This window comes from Schistocerca cancellata, chromosome 1, assembly GCF_023864275.1.
Source record: "Schistocerca cancellata isolate TAMUIC-IGC-003103 chromosome 1, iqSchCanc2.1, whole genome shotgun sequence".
Classification (NCBI taxonomy): domain Eukaryota; kingdom Metazoa; phylum Arthropoda; class Insecta; order Orthoptera; family Acrididae; genus Schistocerca; species Schistocerca cancellata.
Genome location: NC_064626.1, coordinates 725,921,310 through 725,949,096, shown reverse-complemented (window position 1 = coordinate 725,949,096; position 27,787 = coordinate 725,921,310). Strand labels below are relative to the sequence as shown.

At 42.3% G+C, this 27,787-nt stretch overlaps 2 protein-coding genes across 3 annotated transcripts in view; one reads left to right on the top strand and one right to left on the bottom strand.

Moving 5' to 3' along the window:
• The window catches only part of LOC126097821 (peripheral plasma membrane protein CASK-like), a 654,064-nt gene that overhangs the window by 108,584 nt on the left and 517,693 nt on the right, over window positions 1–27,787 (bottom strand). The window lies entirely within an intron of this gene.
• Window positions 12,588–27,787, top strand: part of LOC126185157 (ejaculatory bulb-specific protein 3-like) — a 37,441-nt gene continuing 22,241 nt past the window's right edge. For both annotated transcript variants that reach the window (XR_007536970.1, XM_049928006.1), the window contains exon 1: window positions 12,588–12,832. Coding sequence is in view for 1 of the 2 variants with exons in the window: in XM_049928006.1 (XP_049783963.1) it covers window positions 12,625–12,832 (208 nt within the window). In the remaining variant the exon portion in view is untranslated. The remainder of the gene's footprint in view (window positions 12,833–27,787) is intronic.

The window sequence follows — 27,787 nt, the reverse complement described above, 5'->3', positions numbered from 1 at the left end:
ATGGAAATGGAAGAGGATGTAGATGAAGACGAAATGGGAGATAAGATACTGCGTGAAGAGTTTGACAGAGCACTGAAAGACCTGAGTCGAAACAAGGCCCCGGGAGTAGACAACATTCCATTTGAACTACTGATGGCCTCGGGAGAGCCAGTCATGACAAAACTCTACCATCTGGTGAGCACGATGTATGAGACAGGCGAAATACCCTCAGACTTCAAGAAGAATATAATAATTCCAATCCCAAAGAAAGCAGGTGTTGACAGATGTGAAAATTACCGAACTATCAGTTTAATAAGTCACAGCTGCAAAATACTAACGCGAATTCTTTACAGACGAATGGAAAAACTGGTAGAAGCCGACCTCGGGGAAGATCAGTTTGAATTCCGTAGAAATGTTGGAACACGTGAGGCAATACTGACCTTACGACTTATCTTACAAGAAAGATTAAGAAAAGGCAAACCTACGTTTCTAGCATTTGTGGACTTAGAGAAAGCTTTTGACAATGTTAACTGGAATACTCTCTTTCAAATTCTGAAGGTGGCAGGGGTAAAATACAGGGAACGAAAGGCTATTTACAGTTTGTACAGAAACCAGATGGCAGTTATAAGAGTCGAGGGGCATGAAAGGGAAGCAGTGGTTGGGAAAGGAGTAAGACAGGGTTGTAGCCTCTCCCCGATGTTATTCAATCTGTATATTGAGCAAGCAGTAAAGGAAACAAAAGAAAAATTCGGAGTAGGTATTAAAATTCATGGAGAAGAAGTAAAAACTTTGAGGTTCGCCGATGACATTGTAATTCTGTCAGAGACAGTAAAGGACTTGGAAGAGCAGTTGAACGGAATGGACAGTGTCTTGAAAGGAGGATATAAGATGAACATCAACAAAAGCAAAACGAGGATAATGGAATGTAGTCAAATTAAGTCGGGTGATGCTGAGGGAATTAGATTAGGAAATGAGACACTTAAAGTAGTAAAGGAGTTTTGCTATTTAGGGAGTAAAATAACCGATGATGGTCGAAGTAGAGAGGATATAAAATGTAGACTGGCAATGGCAAGGAAAGCGTTTCTCAAGAAGAGGAATTTGTTAACATCGAGTATAGATTTAAGTGTCAGGAAGTCGTTTCTGAAAGTATTTGTATGGAGTGTAGCCATGTATGGAAGTGAAACATGGACGATAACTAGTTTGGACAAGAAGAGAATAGAAGCTTTCGAAATGTGGTGCTACAGAAGAATGCTGAAGATAAGGTGGGTAGATCACGTAACTAATGAGGAGGTATTGAATAGGATTGGGGAGAAGAGAAGTTTGTGGCACAACTTGACTAGAAGAAGGGATCGGTTGGTAGGACATGTTTTGAGGCATCAAGGGATCACAAATTTAGCATTGGAGGGCAGTGTGGAGGGTAAAAATCGTAGAGGGAGACCAAGAGATGAATACACTAAGCAGATTCAGAAGGATGTAGGTTGCAGTAGATACTGGGAGATGAAGAAGCTTGCACAGGATAGAGTAGCATGGAGAGCTGCATCAAACCAGTCTGAGGACTGAAGACCACAACAACAACAACATCAACAGTGGTGTTGTCGGAACGGAGGATGCTAATTGTCATATGTGTCACGAAAAGGGGGAAAAAGGTATGAAAAGAATAGTTGGTGACAATTTCCACGATGTAAAGTTCCGTAGAAAAGATAAAGTTGTTACTCTCCTTTCTGCGTTCATTTCTGTAAAAGCTGGGAGCACTAAAATTACTCCTGATGATCCTTTAACTCTTTTCCAAAGGTTTTGGTTAATGAAACAAAGTGAAGAAATATGAACTTGCTCCTTACCCAATGTCCCTATTCTCAGAAAAAGGCATGCGAAAAGGAACAAAATCTTCATTCTACAATGCCTTCGTTCCAGTGGAAGATGTGAAGTCAGGTGAATCGAGTAAATTGTTTGTCATTGATGGAGGGTACCTTATCCACAAAGTGACTAGGACTCGAAATGTTTGCTTCGAGTCAATAGCCCAAAGCTATGTTTCTTAGCTGCAACGTCATTTTGGATCTCAATTTGCTATTGTATTTGATGTGTATCCATGTGAGGGAGACAAATGTAGTACAAAGAGTGCTGAGAGGATTCGTAGGTCGAAAAAACATTCTTCGGTTGACGTTGTGGTTGAATCAGAGATGGTGAACCAAGTCCCTCAGGACAAGTTCTTTTACAGCGAACGAAACAAGATGCGATTGATCACACTTCTTAAAATGGAATTTCTGGAGTGTAGCATTGAAGTGCACCAGGCACAAGAAGATGCTGACGTTATAATTGTAACATCTGCCATTTCAAGAACCAAAGATTTTGGAAGTGTTGTCATTGTAGGAGAAGATGTTGACCTGCTTGTGCTCATGACCGGTTTGGGGCAAGGCATTGAAAACTTATTTTTCTTAAAGCCAGGAAATGCAGAAGACAAGTCGATTTCCACTGCATCTTACAAGTTTGACAGTGAATATATTCTGTTCACTCACGCCTTTAGCGGATGTGATACAACATCCGCTTTTTTTGGTCAAGGAGAAATTAAGTGCTGCAATATTTTTGCGAAAAATGAACACCTAACCTCAGCGCTTTGCACGTTCAATAAACCACATGCTACCCGTGAAGAAATAATAACAGCAGGAGAACAGGTTACTATCGCATTGTATAGTGGAGGTGTCAGCAGTTCCCACACACTAGACCATTTGCGGTACCAGCTATTCGCCAAGTCTGCCACAAAAAGCAAACTGAATCTTGCACGGTTGCCACCTACACAAGATGCTGCACAACATCATTCCTTGCGGACTTACCAACAAGTCCAAAGTTGGATGGGGAAACTGGAAACAACCTGAGAAATGGGGCTGGAATCACAGTGACCACGGTCCAATATCCGTTATAATGAGCCAAGATCCAGCACCTGAAGCACTTCTTCACGTAGTTTCATGCTCATGCAACCTGAACTTTGGCGGAGAGTGGTCCTGCAGAAAAGCGGGTTTGAAATGTTCTTCAATTTGCATGAAATGTATTGGGGTCAACTGTGAAAACGTGCCAAAATTTGTATATGAAGACAGTGAAGAAGATGTTATGGAGGATGTTGAGGAAACCGCTGACGAAATCAACGAACTTGCTGAGGCTGAATCGCTGTTTAAAGAAGAGGTCAATCTGGGATCAACTCTGTGTACAGACCCTGAATCCGTAACTCAAGGTATTTCTGGTGACATTGATGAACCTGGCCCATCAAAACGTTGGAAGTGATGCTCATATCTGTCTCAAATGCGCTAAAGTGCAATATTACAAGTATTACACACCCAGAACTGTCAACATTTTTTAGTAACTGACAATGCATTTTAATTGTAATAAAGCTACCTATTTTTAATGTCAACTGTGTGGCTTTTATACACAAGAATAATTACCTACCTAATTAGGTTGCCTATTGCAGCTAATAATAGTTCAGTTTCCTGAGACTATTTTGTGTGTGTGTGTGTGTGTGTGTGTGTGTGTGTGTGTGTGTGTGTGTGTGTGTGTGTGTGTCTATGTCTCTTAATGATATATTTATAGTTTTACAAATACCAGGGCTGAGGTGGCCCATAGTGAACTTCAGGTAGTGATGTAAGAATCACAGTAGTTGGGTGCCCAGCAATCCTCATGTTGCATACAGAGAAATTGAATACCTGAAAATGAGGTGGTAAATTCCAACATATAACATGATGTATAATGTATTTATAAAACACAAACAGAAACTGAAAAAATAGTGTTCAGAAATAAGGTATCTTGCCAGTATGCTCAAAATTTGAAAAATTGGGGTTGTTTGAGGCGCTGTAGCGCCTTAGATATTGGGAGTAGAAAAAAATTGCAACAATCAAATTTGTAGAGAATTTTGTGCTCTTTAAAAAAGAAAATAGATGTTAAAGCGATAGGAGCAAAAAAACTGAAATATTTTGAAAAAACTGAAAAAAGGCCGAAATTTTCTAATTTTTTTGATTCAGAAAGTTTTCCCAAGCGAAATTTTGTTGGCAAAACTCGGTTTTCTAATCTTTCCACCCATATGAACGAGTTGAAAAAATAAACTCTTCTACCCCACCTTTTGCAACGTATATCCGCTATTTGACTGGACTAATTGTCATCTAAAGCGGAATTAAACGCCTTATCTTTCAGTGTTCCCTCCAAACCTATTATGTAACTACCTACATCATTTGCTCGTGAAATCTTCAACATGTTTCATAGTTGGAAGGATATCGTCTTATTTGTACGTTTATCCTGGTGTTTTCTATGACCATACGTATCCTGAGGTAGGAAGTAAAGTAGGATATACATGGAATAAAAACAGCCACAGTTGCGGAATGTAGCAGTCTAAAGCTCTTGATCTAGGTTTCAACCCATATAAATGGTCCTCCTTCAGAACTCTTATTACGCAGAAACTAATACAAAATTCTGAAAGATACATCCATGTATTTGGTAGCAGCACTGGATACCTGGGCAGGTACAAACGTTAAGAGTCTTAATAATGGCTGCAGCAGCAAATGTGCAAATGTAACATGTGGAATAAAATCTAAAATTTTACACTTATTTCTAGGTAATAAGAGTTATGCGGAAGGCCCCTTTATATGGGATGAAACCTATGTCAAGAGTTTTTGACTACCACCTGCCGCAACCGGTGGCTATCTTTATTCCGTATCTCACATTTGCGCAGTTGCTGCTGCCGCCATGCCCAGTTTGTACCAGCCCAGGTATCCACGGCTGCTACCAGATACATGGACGTATCTTTTATAATTTTATCTGGTTTCTAGATAATAGGACTTCTGAAGAAGTCCTATTTGTATGAGTTCAAACCTAGGTCAAGAGCTTTTGACAACTACCTTCTGCAACTGGTGGCTATTTTTATTCCATATCTCACATTTGCACAGTTGCTGCTGCAGCCATGCTTAAAAAAGATTCTAATGTACTTTAATTTTCTAAACTGTTATTAAGCTCATCGTTCCTTTCGTGCGGTGCTTTTCTTACTGGAGGTAAAAGTAAGTTGCTTACTGAAGTTAACGGTACGTTCAGTTTGACATTCATTATTATTCCCGCAGAAGACGTTACCCCGTGAGGTGTGCACGCTGAACGAACAGCACATATAATAGCTGTAGACCCTTTTCAGTTGCGATTACTGAAGCAAGTAATAAGCGGTCATCTACAATTTGCCATCTTTGGAAGATTGTATTGTTCGATATAATTGCAGATCAAGAAAATACAACGACGTCATAAATGTGATATTGCTACAAACCATTTCACCATTTCACATCAGAGGGGGAAAAATAATACCTTATCTGTGTTACATATAGCTCACACACGAAGTTCCAAAAATTACGTATTTATGTTTATGGAAAGATAATTACGCTTTTTGTCCAATCTATGTACACTAAGAAAACTGACGTTTGTCCCCACTGAATGCAACTGACTATAGCATTTTATTTCCCTGCAGTAAAAGTCAGACGTCTGCTGCTGAAGTGCCATGAAGGGTTCGTAAAGATAAGGAAAAAGAACGCTTGTTACAGGCTGCAGTCATATCGGCGGAACGGTCATTGTCCAACTGAAAATACGGCTCCATAGACGCACGACTAAGGGTTATATTATTCGGAATTTCACTGTTTACGTGTCTCTGGACTAATTCCTTATTACAACGATTAAAGAGCTTGAACAAAAATTTGTAATTTCATTATCAGAATCAGAAATAAATTATTTCGTTACTCACATCCCTTATGAAAACCCGAATAAAATTATTTATTTGCCTTTTCTGGTTCTACGGGGAACTTTTCTCGCTTTAGCATTAATGGAATTTAATACGTACTAGTTTACTGGACAGTCAACCGCTGTTGATCATTGTATCCTCGTATGTGGTACATAACGATACCTGTCTCGTTCGACACATATGAGGAAAGCCGATGTAACGGAGTGATAAAAGGTGGTGATTGTATTCGGATCAAACGCCATTCTGGGAGCAAAGTGATCGATTTCGCAGATGTAGTGTCACACGTTGTCCCATGTTTCAGCTAGATATGGCAGACATCCTTATTCCGAGAAGAACTAAAATCTGTAGCCGAAAGATGCTCATCACGAACTGGCGTCGGAGGTGTAAGTCTCAGCCTGTGTCTAGAAACAGCTTCAGTATAAGACAGGAATTGTTGAGAACGTCAACGCTGGTCCTTCATAACCAGCATTCGAACGAACACTCCAAACAGAACAGCATCTTATGGATACTTCTGGCAGAAGAGCACACCGAAGAGCTTTGTTCACTACTGCTCGCAAAGCGATTAGGTTTCAACGGACGGAACCTGATCAACATTGAACCGTGGAAGATTGGAAACGTTTTATGCAGTCACTGGAGTCACATTCCGTCTGATTACCAGATGCTCCATTTCGTTGATCGTACAAAGACTTCCGCAAGATGTGTTTGCGTGGAATGTTGCAAGCTAACAATCCTGTGACTTTTTGAGTATATGTCAACTACTAAGAAACAGATCGCACTGCTAAAGTAATAAGTAACTTGAATCAGAAAGGCTGGGAAAAGATGGTCGACAAGGAAGTTTTGTTGTTTTAGTGAAGGCCGAAGCTTTACCAAATTCCTCTTTCATAACGCCAATTCTCATGTTTACGTGGTAAACTGCCTTGCATGAATAGCATTCAGGAGCAATCTGTTCCACCTTACAATTTACGGGATTTAATAACACTGAAAATATTTGGAATTGCCTGGAGTAATCCATTAACCCATAAAGACAGCATACACACAGCCTCACATATCAGCGCGAACTGTTCTGGACGAAATGGTTGAACATCTTACAGGGTGATTATGAACAGTGAGAACGTACTCCGGGAGGCGATCCCTGAGAAAATATTGGACAAGAACATTCTAATGAATAACTGCCCGCACAAAGTATGGTTCCATGCTAGAGCTGATTTTAAGCATACCGAACAACAGTCTGTAGACAGTATTTCAATGGACTACAGAAATCTCCAATAAAGCTATCCGCTTCGAGGCGAGACGCATCAAGCACCGCTTGCGATACATACTGCTTCCCCTGCTGAAACAAGAGATTTTGGTTGTTCGATGGAGTCATGTGGCTGGCCCTGAGCACTATGGGACTTAAAATCTATGGTCATCAGTCCCCTAGAACTCAGAACTACTTAAACCTAACTAACCTAAGGACAGCACACAACACCCAGCCATCACGAGGCAGAGAAAATCCCTGACCCTGCCGGGAATCTTGCATTTATATTGTTTTAACGATAGGTTTTGTGCACTTATATCCAAAGTAGTGTTCAGGCATAAATGATAATGACTAATTTTTAGAAGCAATGTTTTACTTATTATATATATTTTATTTATTTCAAAATAATCGTAATTATTGAACAATAAGTTCACCTGACGTTATCGAGATTAAAATTATGTATTATAAACTTTCACAGAAAATGTCATCAACAGGTAGGTCAATAGTTACGTAAAAGAATCACTCTGATACGTACGTAATCTGTACTATTTGCTGGTTCTGTGATGTAGCTGTTGTTGGAGGCTGGTAGCAACGTGCTAAGTCATTGCTGGTTCCGTAACAGTCTTTCCCTGCGTTATCGGTGTATCTACAATAAGCCTACCTGAAGTATAATGACTTGAAAGCGTGCAATAAATGTGATATTTGTGAACAGCAAAACCTGCAACTTTTATTACAGATTTGAAGAAATTCTACAGTTGAAAAACGTAATATCTTTCTGCATCCATTAGGAATCTGACTTACCTCTAGACCACTGTGCCTACAATGAGAAGAAAATTTACACTTTTTCAACAAAACGAGGTAAGTAAAATTAATTACTTTCAGTTTTGCAATTGTAAATAATATAAAAAATGTAACGTGTCGCCTCTGTTCTTCAGTTATAAAATACTGTGAGGAGCAATTTCACCTAAACCTGGTAGTTGTGTACAACGATGTTTGAAAAGACATATTGAATTTTTTATGATTTTTCGTACTTTGAGAAGCAGCGCACAGTACAACCTGGACATCATCTTCCCAATCGATGAACCGCGTAAGGTAATACAGCTCCAAATAAACGGTATGAAGACGTGTATCCAACCCAAGAGTATATGCGAAAAATGTTCTGTTTTAAAGCTCCGAGATACGCAGGCAATGAAAAACGCTTTCATGATGTCTATAAAGACATTCGGATGCACGTTGGATGGTAGTTTGGTGTACGTAGGGGCTTGTGCGTAAATCCGTGGAAGGCAATGACTGCTCCTGAAAACACTGAGTAATATGGCGACGCGTTTTACACTGGAAAGCACTGTATGGAGTATTACATCGTTATACCATTTATGTATTTCTTATCCTATCTGTCATCATCTCCCGCAGTTTGTCCTATTTTTCAAAATCATAGTGTATTTTAAAAGACATGAGCCTAGCCTTTGAGCGAATTATTTGGTAAGAGATGATAAAGTAGAAACTTATGTCCTCCACTGATGACAATGAGGAGAGTATCGTTGTCTGAGAAACGGTCTATGCGCATCACCTCGGTGTATGTCAGCAATACATGGTTGTGGATAGTTGTATTTTCATATATCATATTGACCCGAAAATATGCCGCACTTTTATTCCGAATTTCACACTCTGAGAATTAGGGTGCGTTTTATATCCGCTACCTTACCCATCCAAACAATTGCTGTACAATGTTTTAAGCTCATCTCGAACAATACAACAGCCGTCTGTAGCCGAACCTGGCGGCAAGGCACTTTATAATGCAACAATGCAAATTTCTACCGGTGTTTTATTGGCGTTAACGCTATAAAGGTCTGTCATTATTGTCCGTTAGCTTATAATTCAATTTCAGTTGGACGCTGGTAAGGAAGCCTGATTTATGACGACATTAACGACCATTCAGAACAAAAACCACCATCGAGCCAAGTAATTCGGCACAGTGACGATGCCATTTTGTAAGTTATGCCAAAACCACAACCAACAGAGAGGCCGGAAGGACGTATGGACTCGACGAACCTAATGAGCGACATTTTGAGTTGCTTCAGAAGAAAAACGGACAGAGGGAATTTCAATGAAAAAGTCGTTCAGGCGACTGAAATGTGGCAAGTATGCCGAACTTGAAGTTAAGGTTCTTTCCTAAGTGCAAGATAAGAGGAAAGATGGGATGCCAATCTCAAGAGAAATTGTCCAACTGAATGTCTTGAATACCGCAAAAGTCTTTAACGGCCCACAATGAGAATTTCGTGTGAATATTGGTTGGTGTCATCGGTTTATGCGAAGAAATGGCCTTGCTCTCCGGCAAAGTACTACGCTAGCACAAAGAATGCCAGCAGATTTCGAGGAGAAGCTGATCAACTTACAGCATGACGTCATCCAGTTGCGATGGTGTCACCTATGGTTCAAATGGTTCAAATGGCTCTGAGCACTATGAGACTTAACATCTCAGGTCATCAGTCCCCTAGAACTTAGAACTACTTAAACCTAACTAACCTAAGGATCACACACATCCATGCCCGAGGCAGGATTCGAACCTGCGACCGTAGCAGTCGCGCGGTTCCGGACTGAAGCGCCTAGAACCGCTCGGCCACCGGGGTCGGCGTGTCACCCATGTCTTTTTCATCAGATTGGCAATGCTGAAGAGACACCAATATTTTCTGACATGCCGAGCAATACGACATTACACATGATACGAATAAAAAGTATGTAAGAAGAAGCGAGAATGAAAAAAACAGAATAATTGTGATGTTAGCTGTTACTGCCGTTGGAGGAAAGTTATCCCGTTGTATCACTGTGAAGAGAAAAACCATGCTAAAACTAAACTTTCCTAATGGACTCCGTGGTTCATTGCCAAGAAAAGGGCTGGATAACACCGCAACTGATGGTTGATTGGTTGTCTAGTGTTTGAAATTGCAGACCTATGGCAATGCTTGCTAGGAAAGTCATGCTAGTTTTAGATGCTTTTAAGGGACATATAACTTTTGAAGTAAAAGATGAATTTGCTGCACAGAACACAGATCTTGTAATACCTACAGCAATGACTTCAAACTGCAGGTACTACACTGAAGCGCCTAAGATACTGGTATAGGCATGCGTATTCAAATCCAGAGCTATGTAAACAGGCAGAATACGGTGCTGCGGTCGGGAACGCCTACAGTATATAAGACAAATGTCTGGCACAGTAGTTAGATCGGTTACTGCTGGTACAACGGTTGGTTATCAAGATTTAAGTGAGTTTGAACGCCGTGCTATAGTGGCGCACGAGCGATGGGACACAGCATCTCAGAGGTAGTGATTAAGTGGGGATTTTCCAGTACTACCATTTCACGAGCGTACAGTAAATATTAGGATTTCGATAAAACATCAAATCTCAGACATCCCTGCAGACAGAAAAAGATCCTGCAAGAACGGGACCAACGACGACTGAAGAGAATCGTTCAACGTGGCAAAAGTGCAACCATTCCGCAAATTGCTGCAGATTTCAATGCTGGACTATCAACAAGTGTCAGCGTGCGAACCATTCAACGTAACATCATCGATATGGGCTTTCGGAGCCGAAGGCCCACTCGTATACCCTTGATGACTGTACGACACAAAGCTTTACGCCTCACCTGGGCCCGTCAACACCATTATTAGACTGCTCATGACTGGACACTTGTTACCTGGTCGGGTGAATTTCGTTTCAAATAGTATCGAGCGGATGGACATGTGGAGAGACCATTATGAATCCACGGGCACTGCATGTCAACAGGAGACCGTTCAAGCCGGTGAAGGCATGTAATGGCGTGGGACGTATACATTTGGAGTGATATGGGACCCCTGACCCGTCTCGATACGACTCTGACAGATGACACGTACGTAAGTATCCTGTCTGATCAGTGCATCCATTCACGTCCATTGTGCTTTCCGAGGGACTTGGACAACTTCATCAGGGCATGCGACACCCCACACTCACTTCCAGAATAGCTACAGAGTGGCTCCAGGAACACTTCTGCTGGCCACCAAACTCCCTAGACAATGAACATGATTGAGCATATCTGGGATGCCTTGCAACGTGCTGTTCAGAGAAGACGTGGTGTCAATTCCCTCCAGCACTATTTCAGACATTAGCCAGTCCGTGCCACGTCGTGTTGCGTCACTTCTGCGTGCTCGCGGAGGCCCTACACGATATTCGGCAGGTGTACCAGTTTCTTTGGCTCTTCACTGTAGATAAACAAGCCGTTCAAGGACAACATCCAAAAAATGTATTCAGATTGGCTCCTGGAAGGAGATCACGTCCTTACACCATATGGTAAGATTAAGAAGCCACCATTCACCCCTTTGTGCGAGTGGATTCTTACTGCATGGTCCTCAACATCATCAGAGTCCATCATGAAAGAGTTCAATAATGCGCTGGGTGGCACTGGGAATGACGTGCTGGGGGAAGAGCCGCATTGCAGGAAAATAAAGAAAATGATAGGAGTGAGAGTGACGAAGTGAATACCGGTACTAATAGTCACCAGAGAAAATAATACAATATACGTTACCCATGTGTTGTTTCAAATGTTGGAACAAATGTTAACGGTTTATGCTTATCCATTATGGATATTGTAGAACCGTGACTGTATATTGAATGTAAATAAGTTATACACAACTGCAACTAGTGACTGGTTGCAGTTGTGTATAACTTATTTACAAATGTTTACGGTCCATACCTAAGTCCTACACGTAAGTACAAATAAATTTTTGGTAATTTTTCCTCTCTCAAACTGTGTGTGGGTTATTTTCATGCTTTTTTTGTTTTTTCACCTTCCTCGAAATTTAGAAGTGCGGCTTTATGCGGTGGCAGGTTATTTTCGAGCCAATACAGTTTCTGTAATTTTCATATTCAGTGTTTTTCCAGCAAGAAGAGATGGAGCGTACATTTTCTAACTGGCAGACCATGAGCCAATATGAGTTAAGTCTTAAAACCTCTTCATAGTGTCTCCAGGAGTGAAAGCCTATGACAGTCTGCGAATATTTTAATTCTCCAACCCAACAATCTCCGCCGCTACTGAACTCTTGTCACAAAGAAAGACCTATTTACTGTAATATTAAGATGTAACGAGAATAATGATCCATCAAAAGTGTCTTTAGTGGAAAACTGCGAGATGAAAACTGCGAGATTTTAACTGCGAGATTTTAACTGCGAAAAAGACGAATAGTTAATTAATAAATTGTCATAAACACAGGAAATCAAGGAACAACAACACGGAACGTCTCACATTGTCACTATTCTAATTACTGAGTATAGTCAGTCGCAAAAATGAGGTTATATAAATTCTATAACATTACATCGATTGTGACGGAGCTTTCAAATCCAGCTTTCCTCGACTCCTTTTCAACACGTGGATATTTCTGATCATAAACATTGCTACTACGGAAAGAAATGTTTCTGCGACGCAGGTGTTAGAATCTCACGATAATACAGGAAAAACTGTGCTGGTAAGGAAAAGGGGGGGGAGAGGGGGGCAGTGAGGAGCGAAAATCGCAGCGGACCGGCTGGGAGGCAAGTCGCCTTCTTATTGCGCCGCTCGGCGGCGGGCTGGCCTTAACGGCGGTATAAGAGGCCAGGCAGTGCGCATTCGCCGCTCTTCTGACAGCAGTGAGGATGTGGGCGTGCCGCGCGCTCCTGCCGCTGGCTGCATTCGCCACTGTTGCTGTTGCTGCCGCCGCCGCAGGCCATCAGGACCCGTCTCTCACAGCATTTATCAACGCCGATTGGTCAGCTTATCTGTCGGACCGAGCTGCAGTCGAGCGCCACATAAAGTGTGTCCTCGACAAAATGCCCTGCGACGCCGACGGACTGAAGCTGAAAAGTAAGCATTCCACATCTTCCTCAGCTGTGCGCTTCCTTGAGGCCACTGTCAGAGGGATAACATTTTAATGCAGTCGTAACCTCGCAATGGTGTGGGACAGCTAACGCTACACTTCATTAAATGCCTAACTAACAGGTATCGAGATTCACTGCTTGGCTCTTTTATCAGCCTTCAGTTTATTAATTAGTCAGTAATACTCTGTATTCCAGATTTAGGATATGGAATTACTAAATTTCCCGCGACACAGTATATGATTAGGTCTCGCTGTATGCTTATGGAAAGCGACACATTTCATTTCAGGTGCATTGCAACATAACGTTTGTGAATACACGTAACGCTCTAAAATCCCAATAATAACAAATGCCACATAGCACAACTTCCAGAAGACTACACACTACCCGAAAGGTACCAAATATACTCAAGCCATATTTCTGCAAAACGGCCTGAATCTCTTTGGACGAAGTAGTGGCAAATACTTGAAGAGTTGTTTCAATATTTCTGCCGCATTATGTGCTATGTCAGCATAAATATACAGAAGGTTGCTGTTATTTTTAAAAAAATCGCGTAGTCTTACGCAAAAGCGGCAGTTTATAAGTTTATTTAGTGGGAATGATTTACGATCATATTTACTCGTAATAAGGGACTATCTCCAATACAATTCTGGGGGTTACTCTGCTACGTTTGCAATGAATTAAGTACTTAATTTTTATGTTGTATTCAAAATGTTGTTGATATTGAGCTCATTAAAGACGAATTAAACATCAGTCGGGCGACGACAGGAAAAGAAACCGTCACAAGAATCTTACTGTGTATATTGCTCGAATAAAGTAAGTGGGCTGTATTCTTTCTCTCCAACACTAGACCAGTGTTTTAATTACTGCAGAACATTTTTATACACTAATACAATCTGCACTTACTTCCATCCGTAGAATTCAGGACGAGAGTTAATTTCTTTTGTCTACTAAAAGATGAAAAGTAGTGCAACTGTACATCCGTTTAATTAGCTGGAACAATTCCCTCGGTAAATTAAAAAAATATGTTACAGACTATCAGTGGCAAAAGAAGTTAACTGAACACAACAAAAACAACGACAGTTACGAGAACAGCTACGACCGCAAATCAACCAGTCAATCAGTTATTCGAGAGTTCAAAGTGTCGCCTACTGCGTTCTCGTAAATACGTGTTGGATTTTATTTGAATCTGATAGCTCGTACATACCTATAAGCAGCCGTACTGGGTCATAAAAACATGACAGTGAAATTTTAGTACCGACTAAATTCGGATACATCGCTACGCACTGCGGCAAAATAAGAACTTGGATATTCACACCTTATCGTTACGTCATACTTCTGATTACATATGAACCCACTGATCAGCAGATCCTCTGCACTCACTCCCACAAACTTGGAAATACGATGAGAAACTTCGCTGGCAGAGAGAATCAACATGTAATTACCTGTAAAAATTTGTGAAAATGTAGGCGAAGAGTCTACACTTACTGAAAAAGGCTACATAAAAAATAAAAGAAACGAACAAATAAAAAATCTGTTCACTGTGGTGCAGCGTTTAAGTTCAGTCGAGCATTGCTTCAAACTAGAAAATCTAACAAGTGTTTGCGAAGTTGCTTGTTGCTGACCTTGGACGGAGCCAGTCCGCAGCTGCAGCGGCGATTCCAATTTCCACGCACGCAAGGCCTGAATGATTGTCGGAAACTGAGAATGGCTCAAAACCTAGACGTTCAAGCGTATCTCTATCGTCCCCTCAATCTATACTCTAATATTCGTAAAAAAAAAAGAAACATGCATTAGCCCTCGGCCAGCTGTATCGACTGAGCATATTACATAGGCAAGACTGTATCCGAATTTTATTGCACAGCGTCCTTAGTAGTGTTAAAGGCCTTCCACAAGGAGTAGGATTTAGCACTGTAGACATGATAGCAAACGTTATTTGAAAGCCACCCATATACGTCGACATTAGTGAACGAGACTGGTAATATGCCCTGTAGGGATAGTCTGAAACTTTAACAAATAAACTTTACTGTCATTTGTGATAATGAAACAAGACAGAGTTATAAATGTTGTAAGAGTCTGGATGAAGGTGCAAACGTACGTCCGCGATACGGTGAGGGTGCTCCAGACCTATCCGAGAGACGCGAGACTGCTGCGCTACAGAATTGCATCGCTGTCGACAATGGGCCGGGCCCAGATCAGCTCTTTGCTTAACTGCATTACTGAAATACCTTTCTCACAAGGGTATCCGTCTCGTTTTCACACGAAGTAGTATTAAACCGTCAACAGATTGATACAACTGCTCCCTGCTCTTTACCGATCCGAAGAATTGCAAGTTCTTACTACTGAATTTCGTTTAACCTCGAAACGGCTTCTAACAATGTCCAGTGAGCTCAACAAACAAATGGATGAAAGTTCAATGATATGGAACTTAGAAATTCACTCCAAAATCCAACATTATAGATTTTACGAAAACAGTACAGTTTATTCCAGCTGCCACAAAATTCGCGAAGCACACTGTGACCCTGTTTTGAGAGACTACGAAGATCCATCGCAACTGAAGCACGTAAAATGACTCCTTGGACAGAAGTCCGGATGGTATAATTACTCCTTCGACAATTCATTCCTATCAACTTGGAAAAGATGCGTTACAATAGTAAATAATAAAATCAGTGCACCATTGAATATAACTTACCCTAAATTTAGATTTCATTCTAAAAATGACAGGCAGCCAATAACTGGCCGTTAGGTTGTTAAATCAACGGCAAAGAACTGCACCGTCTCTTTATGCCCGTTGGAAGTGGCAAGCTATGTACATCAAGCTGTTCCAGTTATTAGCGGAAGTTCTTTGTCGTCTAGTCTGAATGTCTGACAAATATATCTGTTGCCCTTAGTATCTTTTTGTATCTTTACATGAGAGAGCGAAGTTGCCGAAATTTAAAATGCACCTTCCGAGCAAACGTAAGATTACATGAAATGTTGTAGGTTATGAGCACAACAAAAAATTCAATGTCCATTTCGATGACAAACTGTGCGAATAGTTTTGCGGTATTTCCCGTCATAGTGCACATCTGGCTACTTAGACGGTTTCCGTTTCCCTTTGAACTAATAATGTAGCGCCTCCTTTCGAATTGAAGATGTGAGGACTAAGACACGAAAAGCGATGGTGAAACATGTTGGTTCATACTCGCTGAAGAACAGCCTTCAACACACATACATAGTTTGCAGCAAAGTCAAAGACACCCCTCGCCACTACCCCTTCTCTCCCGGATGTTTGTGATCGGAAAGGGGACAGGCAACTTTTGCGCCCCACGGTAACATCCTCATGTCCGAAAGAGGAGCATCTGATCATCATGGCACAGTTCTGGAGCGACATGTGATGTCAAATAGGTCTCCAGGCCCACGAGTTAAGTGAAACAACAAATGAACATGCTCTAAAACTGAGATGGATGACACTGGATGTACGAGGGACCAAGCTCTTTGCAAAAGAAATTGTCACCACCTATCCATTTTACACAATGTACCAATTAATATTCAACTGCACATATATAGTTCTACAATAGATGCAATGCGTCTCCCAGGCGAATCACATTGTCCGCAACAGAGGTTAATGACTAATGATACTCGTTCTTGCAATGTTTATCCGTTCTCTTAAGTATAAAAATATGAGTTACTGCAGAATGTGTGTACAATTACACAATCATTGCAAATTATCTGAAGCAACGTCAGACACAACTGAACAACCTACACTATGTATCCTGTGTAAACCGGTTAAGTAATACTAGTAATTAAATGCAAATGCCGGCCGTGGTGGCCGTGCGGTTCTAGGCGCTGCAGTCCGGAACCGCGGGACTGCTACGGTCGCAGGTTCGAATCCTGCCTCGGGCATGGATGTGTGTGATGTGCTTAGGTTAGTTAGGTTTAAGTAGTTCCAAGTTCTATGGGACTGATGACCTAAGATGTTAAGTCCCATAGTGCTCAGAGCCATTTGAACCATTTTTGAACTAATTAAATGTTCTAGTGTAAGATTTGCTCAGATGGTCACGCTTATTCCAGAAATGCAATGCACTTGTAGGACCGCACCAAAAACTGATAGGAAATAAGTATTTTAAATCCATCTCCAGGCATTAGGAAAACGGTCCACCCTCGTGTACGTAAGCATACTTAAAGCAGTGCCACTATACAGCATTATATTTAGTGCAGGTACTTACAAGTTAATTATTTCAAAAAAATGGCTCTAAGCACTATAGGACTTAACATTCGAGGTCATCAGTCCCCTAGATTTAGGACTACTTAAACATAACTAACCTAAGGACATCACACCCATCCATGCCCGAGGCAGGATTCGAACCTGTGACCGTACCAGCAGCGCGGTTCCGGACTGAAGCGCCTAGAACCGTTCGGCCACAACGACCGGCAGTTAATTATTTGTCCGTCATGACTTATTATACACTGCCTGAAAAGAAGTGAAATACACAGATGACGTGGTTGGATGTCAACGTTACCTTCGTTCCGTTCACTTCATCAGCGAGTATGTAAATTATTAACAGTTGCAGTTCTCTATGACAGATAGAATGGCTATCAGATTCATTAGTACCATTCGTTTTTAGTGTCGTAATCAGGTATGGTACGATGTACAAGAGGCGTGAAAAGCGTCAGGTGTTAGGTGATCACTGAAGGACACATACATGCCGCGGCTGGTCGAATCGTGCATTATCGAGATATGTTGGGCATTCGGATGCGACAATGCCCTGACGCTAGACTGCATACGAATGTCAGAGCAGGCATACTCGTCGTCAAGGCTCCAGTCAACAGCGTCTGACCAACACAAGGGAGTATCGCCATATTGTGCACCAAGGACATCGTAACTTCTTCACATATGCGCCTGCCATTCGAGAAAAAATAATGGACTCCATGCAACATTGTGTCTCATCTCGCACCATTGGTCGGAGACTAGCAACAATCTACTATGGAATTACCGCCCACTGTATATGCTGCCGATAACACTGCAATACAGACGGCTGCGTTTGGAGGGGTGCCGTGACAGGAAAGCATGGACTGTTGTTGAATAGCGCCTCATTGTGTTCAGTGATCAATCGTGGTTCCGCACTACCCTAGACGAACATCGTCGGCGAGTATGGCGCCGGCCTTTGGAGGAGGTCCTATTCTTCAAATGTTTCGGAGGGGCACTGCGATGTTACTTCTGGCGTCATGGTGTAAGGAGCCATCGTTGCCCGTGATTGAGGGAACTTTCACGGCGTAACGGTACGTCACGGAATTCCTTCGTCCTCAAGTGTAAGGTTTCGTGCGGCAATATCATGGTGACATTTTTCAATGGGGCAATCCTCGTCAATACAAGACATGTGTCTCTATGTACTTCCTGTTTGATGTCAAGAAACTCCCGTGGCCAGACAGATCTCCAGATTTGTCCCCAATAGAACACGCATGGGGCCAGCTCCGTCGTCAATTCCGTTGGGTTGTTTTGGCGGAGGAGACCAGACAGCGAGATCATCGGTCTCATCGGATTAGGGAAGGATGAGCAAGGAAGTCGGCCATGCCGTTTGAACGGAGCTATCCCGGCATTTGCCTGGAGCGATTTAGAGAAATCACGAAAAACCTCTATCAGGATGGCCGGACGCGGGATTGAACCGTCGTCCTCCTGAATGCGAGTCCAATGTGCTAACCACTGCGCCACGTCGCTCGGTGTCAATTCCGTCACAGTGCCCGTATCGAGGACATCAAGTGTCAGTTACAACAGTTGTGAGGAAGCTTGTCTCAAGATAGGATACAAAGGCTTTATGACACCCTTCCCAACCGAATCAGTACTTACATAGAGGCCAGAGATGGTGCAACTTCTCATTAATAAATAGGCTCAAACTCCCAAGCTCACTGTAAATTTGACTCTATACCGTAATCGCTGAAATAACATCACATACCCTTCAACACTTTTAGTTTCATTTTGTTTCTTCCTCCCCTTCTGGGTGCTTCAGTTTTCTTTTGAGGGAGTATGTATCATGTATATGCAAAGAGTTCTGCAATTATTGACAGATGATGAAGAGACGTTAGTGCCCAAAAGCTGAGCGGAGTCAGGAAAATACGCAGCAGTGTATTAGAGAAATAATGTTTCTGACGTGTTTATACTTTCGTTGTGAGCTCAGTGTAGATCCTTGATAAGGTTTACAACGTAATGCCACAAAGACGCCCTTGCAGGATACATTCCTTGTACGATTTGAAGTAGATTAAAGATTGCAGCCTCAACAGCATTGAATATGCCCTAATGACAGCTGCGATACGTTAGAAATTTTTGTTTTAGGCCAGTACAGGATCGACCAAAAGCGATAATGTCATATGGCAAAATCGATACCTGAGTGTAAGTGCACGACAGAATCTAATGTTGCCGCCAAGGTAACTGTTTCCATAAACTGAAGCTATCTCGAGACTTGCAGTTTCCTCGAGAGTTCCAGTTTCCTTACAAAGTGTATACTGAATGCTCAGAGTAGATCGGGAAAGTAAGCCAGTGTTCACTCTTTGTCTGCTGGACGATCTCTTCGGAAGAGTGCAGGAGAGACTGCCGGCAGCGACTGAGCGCACTGGGTGCATCCGGTGGCTCATGTAGACACGACATTACCGCCTAGGTTCAGAGGCCACTCTCGGTTTCTACAGGCGGTGAAGACTCCTCCCCCGCCAGGTGGAAGCGGAGCTATTGTTTTGCAGCCTTGCTCCCAGAATGGATAATGGTCCTCTGCTTTCGAGCAGAATGGTTGGTCTAAATCAGAGGTTCAGACGATTTTGCGACGGTATCGGACGAAAAATTTCGATATCCGCTGTAGGGTGGAGAATTGTGAGGTTCCCTTTAAAAGGTCAGGCATGCACTACACGCAATGGGCGGCTACCTACGCTAGCAGAATGCGTGTGGCGCACACATGTTGGTTTTTCAAGACATAATTCCCTCCACAAGCCCGGTGAAATACCTTCAGTCCAGAGTAGCATTCGTCATCGAAGATCCAAGAAAGAAAATGTTAATATATTGTTAGTTAAGAACAGGAGCGTCTGTGGAAATGTCTCGTAACTAATCTCGCTTATAAACGGTAACAAAGCCCACATAGTCCTAGGGACAGAAGCTGGTTGAAATCAGATGTCATTAGCAATGAAATACTGAATCCCAACTGGAATGTACATCGCAAAGGTAGGTTGAACGCTGGTGGAGAAGGCGTGTTTATAGCCATAAAAAGATAACATCTGATGAGATTAGTAGATTCTGAATGTGAAATAATTTGAGTGAAGACAGATATTATAGATGCATCAAACATTGCCACTGAATCCTTTTACGAACTGTCTGCCTCAGAAGAGGTAATGGCGGAACAGTTAACAGGAAACTTGGAGAGTACTTAACGCAAATTTCCTTGTCACATTTTAGTTTTTGGTTTAGATTTTAACTCGCCCACTATAGACTGGGAGCTCAAGTGATTAGGACTGGTAGTAGGGACAGAGAACCGTTTGAAATTGAGTGCCTTATCGGAAAATTACCTTGAACAGTTAATCATAACATCGACTCGTGAAGATCTTTGACCTGCTAGTTACAAACAGACTCTCACTTTCCAACGCAGAGTAGGACAGAGAATCAGTGATCATAAGACCGTTACAACATCGTTGAAAACGGCTGAAAATAAGAATACAAAGGAAGGCAAGAAGATTTTTCTCCTAGCAAGAGCGACAAGACACAAATTTCAAATTACCTGAACAGACAGTACGAAAATTGCATCTCCAGGGGTTATTATGTTGAGCATCAATGGGCAAAATTCTAGAGTGTTGTACAATACGCCTTACGACGCATATGAACCGAGCAAAGTTGTTAGGGATGGAAAGGACCTGCCGTAGTTCGACAGCCACATTAGGAAACTGCTACGAAGGCAAAGACAGCTTCACTGCAGATTTGAACGTAGCCAAAGCCTCACAGACAAACAAACATTAAACGAAGCTATAATCAGCTCAAGGAGAGCCACGCACGAAGTGTTCAACGAATTAAATAGTATAATTCTGTCTATCGACTTGTCAGAAAGTCCTAAGACGTTTTGATCTTATTTTAAATCACTTTATGGATCGAGGGCTCTGTCCAGACATTCTGTGACCATAATGGCATTGAAACTGAGGATAACACAGAAAAGGCCGAAATATTGACCTTTTTTTCCAAAACTGTTTCATAGAGGAATGTCACACTGTAATACTTTCCGTAAATCGTCGCACGAACGTCAAAATGGCTGATAACCAAATTGCTGACCATGGGACAGAAAAGCAACTGAAATCGCACAACAGAGTAAAGGCCAATGAGCCTGACGGGATACAAATATGATTCTAAATACAGCACGCGAAAGAACTTGCCTCTCATCTAGAAGCAGCGTAGAGTAGATATCTGGAGGAACGAAGTGTTCCCGACTGGAAAAAAGCGTTAGCCATTCCCGTTTTCAAGAGGTGTTGTCGAGCAGACGCAAAAAACTATAGGCCTTTATCTCTGACGTCGGACTTTTGTGGGTGTTTGAAATATGTTTTATGCTCGCGTATTATGAAATTTCTATAGGCCGAAAATCTCCTCTGTAGGAACCAAAGTGGGTTCCAAAAACAATGATCGTAAGAAACCCAGCTCACTCTTTTCGTCACCGAGGCACAGAATGCATTAGATGCAGGCGTCCAGCAGATACCACGTTCCTTGACTTCCGGAAGACATTCGATACTGTTCCCCACTATCGCCTAATGAACAAAATACGAGCCCGCGGGATATCAGACAAACTGTGTGACTGCATAGAAGATTTTCTAGCAAGCACAACACAGCATGTTATTCTGAACGGAGTGAAGTCTTCAGACGTAAAAATAACCTCGGTCGTACCTCTGGGGAGCGTTATAGGACCATTACTTTTCACAGTATATACACTATGTGATCGAAAGTATCCGGACACCCGCAGAAACATACGTTTTTCATGTTAGGTGCACTGTGCTGCCATCTACTGCCTGCTACTCCATATCAGCGACCTCAGTAATCATTAGACATCGTGAGAGGGCAGAATGGGGCGCTCCGCGGAACTCACGGATTTCGAACGTGGTCAGGTGACTGGGTGTCACTTGTATCATACGTCTGTACGCGAGATTTTCACACTCCTAAACATCCCTAGGTCCACTGTTTCCGATGTGATAGTGAAGCGGAAACGTGAAGGAGCACGTACAGCACACAAGCGTACTGGTCGACCTCGCCTGTTGACTGACAGAGACCGCCGACGGTTGAAGAGGGTCGTTATGTGTAATAGACAGATATCTATCCACACCATCACACGGGAATTCCAAACTGCATCAGGATCCACTGCAAGTACTTTGACAGTTAGGTGGGAGGTGGGAAAACTTTCATTTCATGGTCGAGCGGCTGCTCATAAGCCACACATCACGCCGGTAAATGCCAAACGACGCCTCGCTTGGGGTAAGAAGCGTAAACATTGGACGATTGAACAGTGGAAAAACGTTGTGTGGAGTGACGAATCACGGTACACAATGTGGCGATCCGATGGCAGGGTGTGGGTATGGCGAATGTCCAGTGAAGATCATCTGCCAGCGTGTGTAGTGCCAACAGTAAAATTTGGAGACGGTGGTGTTACGGTGTGGTCGTGTTTTTCATGGAGGGGGGCTTGCACCCCTTGTTGTTTTGCGTGGCACTATCACAGTACAGGCCTACCTTGATGTTTTAAGCACCGTCGTTCCACCCACTGTTCAAGAGCAATTCGTGGATGGCGATTGCATCTTTCAGCATGATCGAGCACCTGTTCATTACGTATGGCCTGTGGCGGAGTGGTTACACGACAATAACATCCCTGTAATGGACTGGCCTGCACAGAGTCCTGACCTGAATCCTACAGGACACCTTTGGGATGTTTTGGAACGCCGACTTTGTGCCGGGCCTCACCGACCGACAGCGATACCTCTCCTCAGTTCAGCTCTCCGTGAAGAATGGGCTGCCATTCCCCAAGAAACCTTCCAGCACCTGACTGAACGTATGCCTGCGAGAGTAGATGCTGTCATCAAAGCTAAGGTTGGGCAACACCATTTCTAGCATCGCGACCTCTCTGCATAAAAAAACATCATCCGCGAGAAGTCCCATGGAGCTTCCGACGTCATATGCTACGTTGCTGCCATGAATGTGCGGCATGTAGCGAAACCATATGCTCTGTAAAAGATTTGTTGCAATGCAAGAGACTTGCCGCTTCTTCTGTTTTCATAACTTATCGAAAATCACATTTTGGATATTGTTGTTGGCTGCTTGTTCACGCTTCTCTAATGGACACTGGGGTATTGATTCCATTAAGGAACATTCACTGAACACGAATCTCGTTACGATCCGAAAGTATGTGAAAGAAAGGGGAGAAGATCTGCTCTTGTCGCAAGCAGTTTTTTAGGGCAAGGGACTTGCTACCGCAAACAAACGCGTACTCAAGTGTCCCACTTCCTCTGATGAAATACGATAATAATTAACTTCCTCTGACTGAAGAATTACGGTACGTCATTCAAGTTTAACGTTCTGCTGACAGAGGTTATCGTCAGTTGCATATCGACACTGGTAGTGTCCTCCACAGCTCACTGTAGGAGCGAGATTTAGAAGCATCCGACAAGCCACCTGCCTGTTGCCTCAGCGCAGTTCAAGGACGCCTGACAGGTCACACTCGAGAAGCACGAAACCTTGTCGTTTCTTTAGTGAAGCTGTTTCTTAGCCTCGCGAGATTGAACGGGCTATCTATAATGTCTCCTAACCATAGACAAGAAGTACTGCAGAACGAATCAGCTTGACCACGCCAAGCACAGTGAGATAATCATTAGAGGTGACAGGCAATCTCCACAATATGAAATGCTTTAATATGACTGGATGCAGAGTGCGCCGGAGCAGGTTTACATAACTCAACCTACTTCAGGCACTGCATTACAAGACAGATGAATAACTCAAGATTTGCCATATTCCGACGCAGCGATCAATTCAGTCTTGAAAGTTTGTGCAAACGATAACGTCACTGAAGAAGACGATAATGTGAGTGCGAGAAAAACAGATACACAGGCAGATATGGATGGTTAAATAGGGTGTGTGTGTGTGTGTGTGTGTGTGTGTGTGTGTGTGTGTGTGTGTGTGTGTGTGTGTGTCGAAATACTAAGACTAACTACAGATTGCATTGTAAGGACATTGTTGAGTGGGCGTTCAAATGGTTCAAATGGCTCTGAGCACTATGGGACTCAACTGCTGTGGTCATAAGTCCCCTAGAACTGAGAACTACTTAAACCTAACTAACCTAAGGACAGCACACAACACCCAGCCATCACGAGGCAGAGAAAATCCCTGACCCCGCCGGGAATCGAACCCGGGAACCCGGGCGTGGGAAGCGAGAACGCTACCGCACGACCACGAGATGCGGGCTGAGTGGGTGTTGCTCAAACGCTTTTAAACTGCTACCTCCTGGAAATTAATATGTAGAATCTTCACTAGTAACGGCTTGCAATCACATGCGTCACGCGAAGGACGTAGTACCATTTTCCAGAATTTGAGTAATACTGTAAGTATTATGAAAATAGAAACAAAACTGGGTCGTATTCTCAGTAACAACCAAGATATTACATCAGTTACTTTTTTTTCCTTTTTTATCCCGAACTGCACTGTCGTTCTCGGATTGATTACTTGTCAAGCAAGAGGAGACAAAACTAAATTCCTGATTCCGGCAATAGCTTTGAAGCCAAGGGAACTTTTCAGGAAACCTTCAACAGCATTGATATCGGTAAATATATGGAGTGCTTGCTCGAACTATACCCATCATGTTCTATCCTAGCAACAAGACTGCAGTCACACTTTAATGTTATACTCTTTCTCCGTGCAATATTATATGCGCTGCAGTATTTCACACAATGTTGCCACTGTTTCAGGATTGGTTCCAATCATGGTGGTACAGAAATGCTCCCAGTGCACTCTGAGGCAGAGACAGAACGCTCAGATAGTGAAACAGTTTCTTCGCACCTTTTACCCTGGTGTGTGGCAGTCTGTGGAAGATAAGTACCGCGGATGAGCAGCACGGTACCGACACCAGCGCGCCGTCTCGCTCAGCAGCGCAGACCATCTGTCCCCGCCGTGCGTCACAACCATCTTCATCTTATTTCTTTCGCTTTGTTAGACAATATTTATTTATTTATTTTATACAAGCAAGAAACGTACTTTTATAAATAAAACATAAAGCATTTATTCCACGTGCGAAATTTGAAAAGTGCAGTTATAATCACGACAGTTTCAAAAACAAACTCAATTTAATGCTTCCTCTTCCTTCATATCCTATATCGTATGAAGTAACAGAATGGAACTGCCTCTCCACTCACTTTTTCTGAAGCAAAGTAGTCTACGGCGCAACGCCGGTTACTACAAGATCGTTAAAACACGATGATTGTGGTGGGGCTGAAACATTGCTATACAGCAACATGAGGTGATAATTGAAGCAAGAAATCTGAGTAAAGCTACACATGGACGTGTGTACAAACACATAAGGAAGTTATCTCACAATCTGACAGTGATGAAACACATGTATTTCTACTATTAGTTTCCAGATACAGGGTACTTTTTGTAATGTCCGTGATTCTTACTGTTTTCCTTTCAATATACAACAGGGTGTATACGAGGACAAGGAAAAAAATTCCTGCATTTCTCCCGGATTTCCCGGTTAAAAATACACTTTCTCCCGGATGAAAACATACTTCTTCCCTGTTAACTGACAGTATATTTTCTCTTGGAACTGTGTAAGTCGTTTGAATAATTATGGTTTTATACACGGGAGTAGAATTTCCCGGCGCTTTATAAAACTAAACACAGGGAAAAAAATGCGTTTTGGAAAGATCTTTGATATGCAGCAACATATATGCTGCATATTTTCGTATTACGAAAGTATAAATTCGAATTCCACCAAACACCGCATGTTACTTTCCAAAGCATTGAAATCGAGATTGCGATGCACTTTTGTAAGCCAGTCATAGCTCATGTCACGTGATCTCGCCAGCCGATAACAGCGGGTATTCAGAGCTTAGGACACGTGATGTAGTCAGCCAATTGTAGCGCGAACGCACAAACAGAAAAAGTTGATGGTTTAAATTAATATACATAGTGTTGCTACAAAATGGTTCAAATGGCTCTGAGCACTATGGGACTTAACATCTATGGTCATCAGTCCCCTAGAACTTAGAACTACTTAAACCTAACTAACCTAAGGACAGCACACAACACCCAGCCATCACGAGGCAGAGAAAATCCCTGACCCCACCGGGAATCGAACCCGGGAACCCGGGCGTGGGAAGCGAGAACGCTACCGCACGACCACGAGATGCGGGCGTGTTGCTACACGAAACGCAAAGCTTTCACATATAATATTGGTCTGTAAGATTAATACGCTGCAAGGGAAAACAAAACATCAGAGGATACTCCAAGAGCATCGGAATTGCGAGACCCATACTAAAATGTCCACATTAAAGTGCACATTTGTATGTCCATATTCCCAGTTAAGTAGGCCACGACCTGATATTAAGCTTTTCAATGTGGTTTTCGGGATGTAAATTTTCTTGGAGCACCAGTACTGTGTTATCTCATGTTTGGTTCTTTATTAAGGCATAATGCCATACGTGCTAGAAGTTGAAAACGTGCACTTGAAATGCAGCGAACAGTCTGTGGAATTAAAAAGAAAATTCCTTTAGCAAACCGACAAAAATAACTTTATTGTTCTGCAAGGCAATTAATGCTTGACTGTCAGAAAGGTGGAAATCAGAAATCTGTTTTGCTTTCATTTTAAGTGAGAGCAGTAAACGAAGAGGAAACAGCGAAATCACAAAATGTAAACACGGGTCACGTGGAGACTACCCACTACCCCACTGTAACTCAAGACTGCTCTGCGCACCAGCCCCGGATCTACGGTATTTCCGAACCGGTGCAATACCCCGCCATTTCCTCGAGTGTTTGAGATAGAATGTCAAAAATTTAAAAAAAATCGAATTTTCAAAAATGTTCATTTTGTAGCACACATCTTTCTGAGGAGTCTGATGCATAAAACATGTGTGTTCGAGGAAATGTAAGACATGTTATTTGGTCGTAAGTGTGCCGAAGGGCAGTGCCTCGCATCCTCACACAGCATTCTTCTATCGTACGTCAGTGTGCTTCGCTCTGTGGAATTCTATACTTTGTAATGGATGCCATCAAACCATATTGAGGACAGCGGAAATTAAAATGTCCTGTGGTGCCTCTCCTGCTTACAATTGGCCGGTTTGAATTCTTGTCCCTCTTCAGAAAATTTGCACTCTTTATTCCCTATCAGCTAACAACTTGCTGCCCTGTGTGACATAAAATTAAATACAGAATACATAAACCCAGTAAAGACATGAGACAAGCAATACAATACACATTTCTTCAATCCTTAGCTCCTAGAATTTTTCTCTCTTTAATCTTGCTACAGCTTTACATGGCGTGCTTTCCTTTCTGCGAAAGAATCTGTTACCTCATCAAAGTTCGTGAAATATTTTGCTACATGAAAAGTCGAAATGTCGTTGTCTAATACTAAAAAAGCTGTTAATGCAAATAGGACCCAAGACTGATGTGGTTTCCCTATCTGATTAGTTCTATTTTGTCACTCTCTGCTATATAAAACGAAATCTTTCTAATACTGCAACGATTGTAATACACACCAAATAATTGAGACTGTTTTGGCACAAACGGTCTTTTTTGTAACGACAGAATATAATTTACAAAGTACCAATATCAAATGCCTATTAGGCCTACTACAAGCAAAAAGCCTTACGTTAGGAAGTATTTTCACACTTCATTCATACGCTCCAGTTTCTCAAGTATGAAATTGAAAAGTAGTAGTACGAAATTTTTATACAGACTTGGAATCGTCATATTGTTACAAAA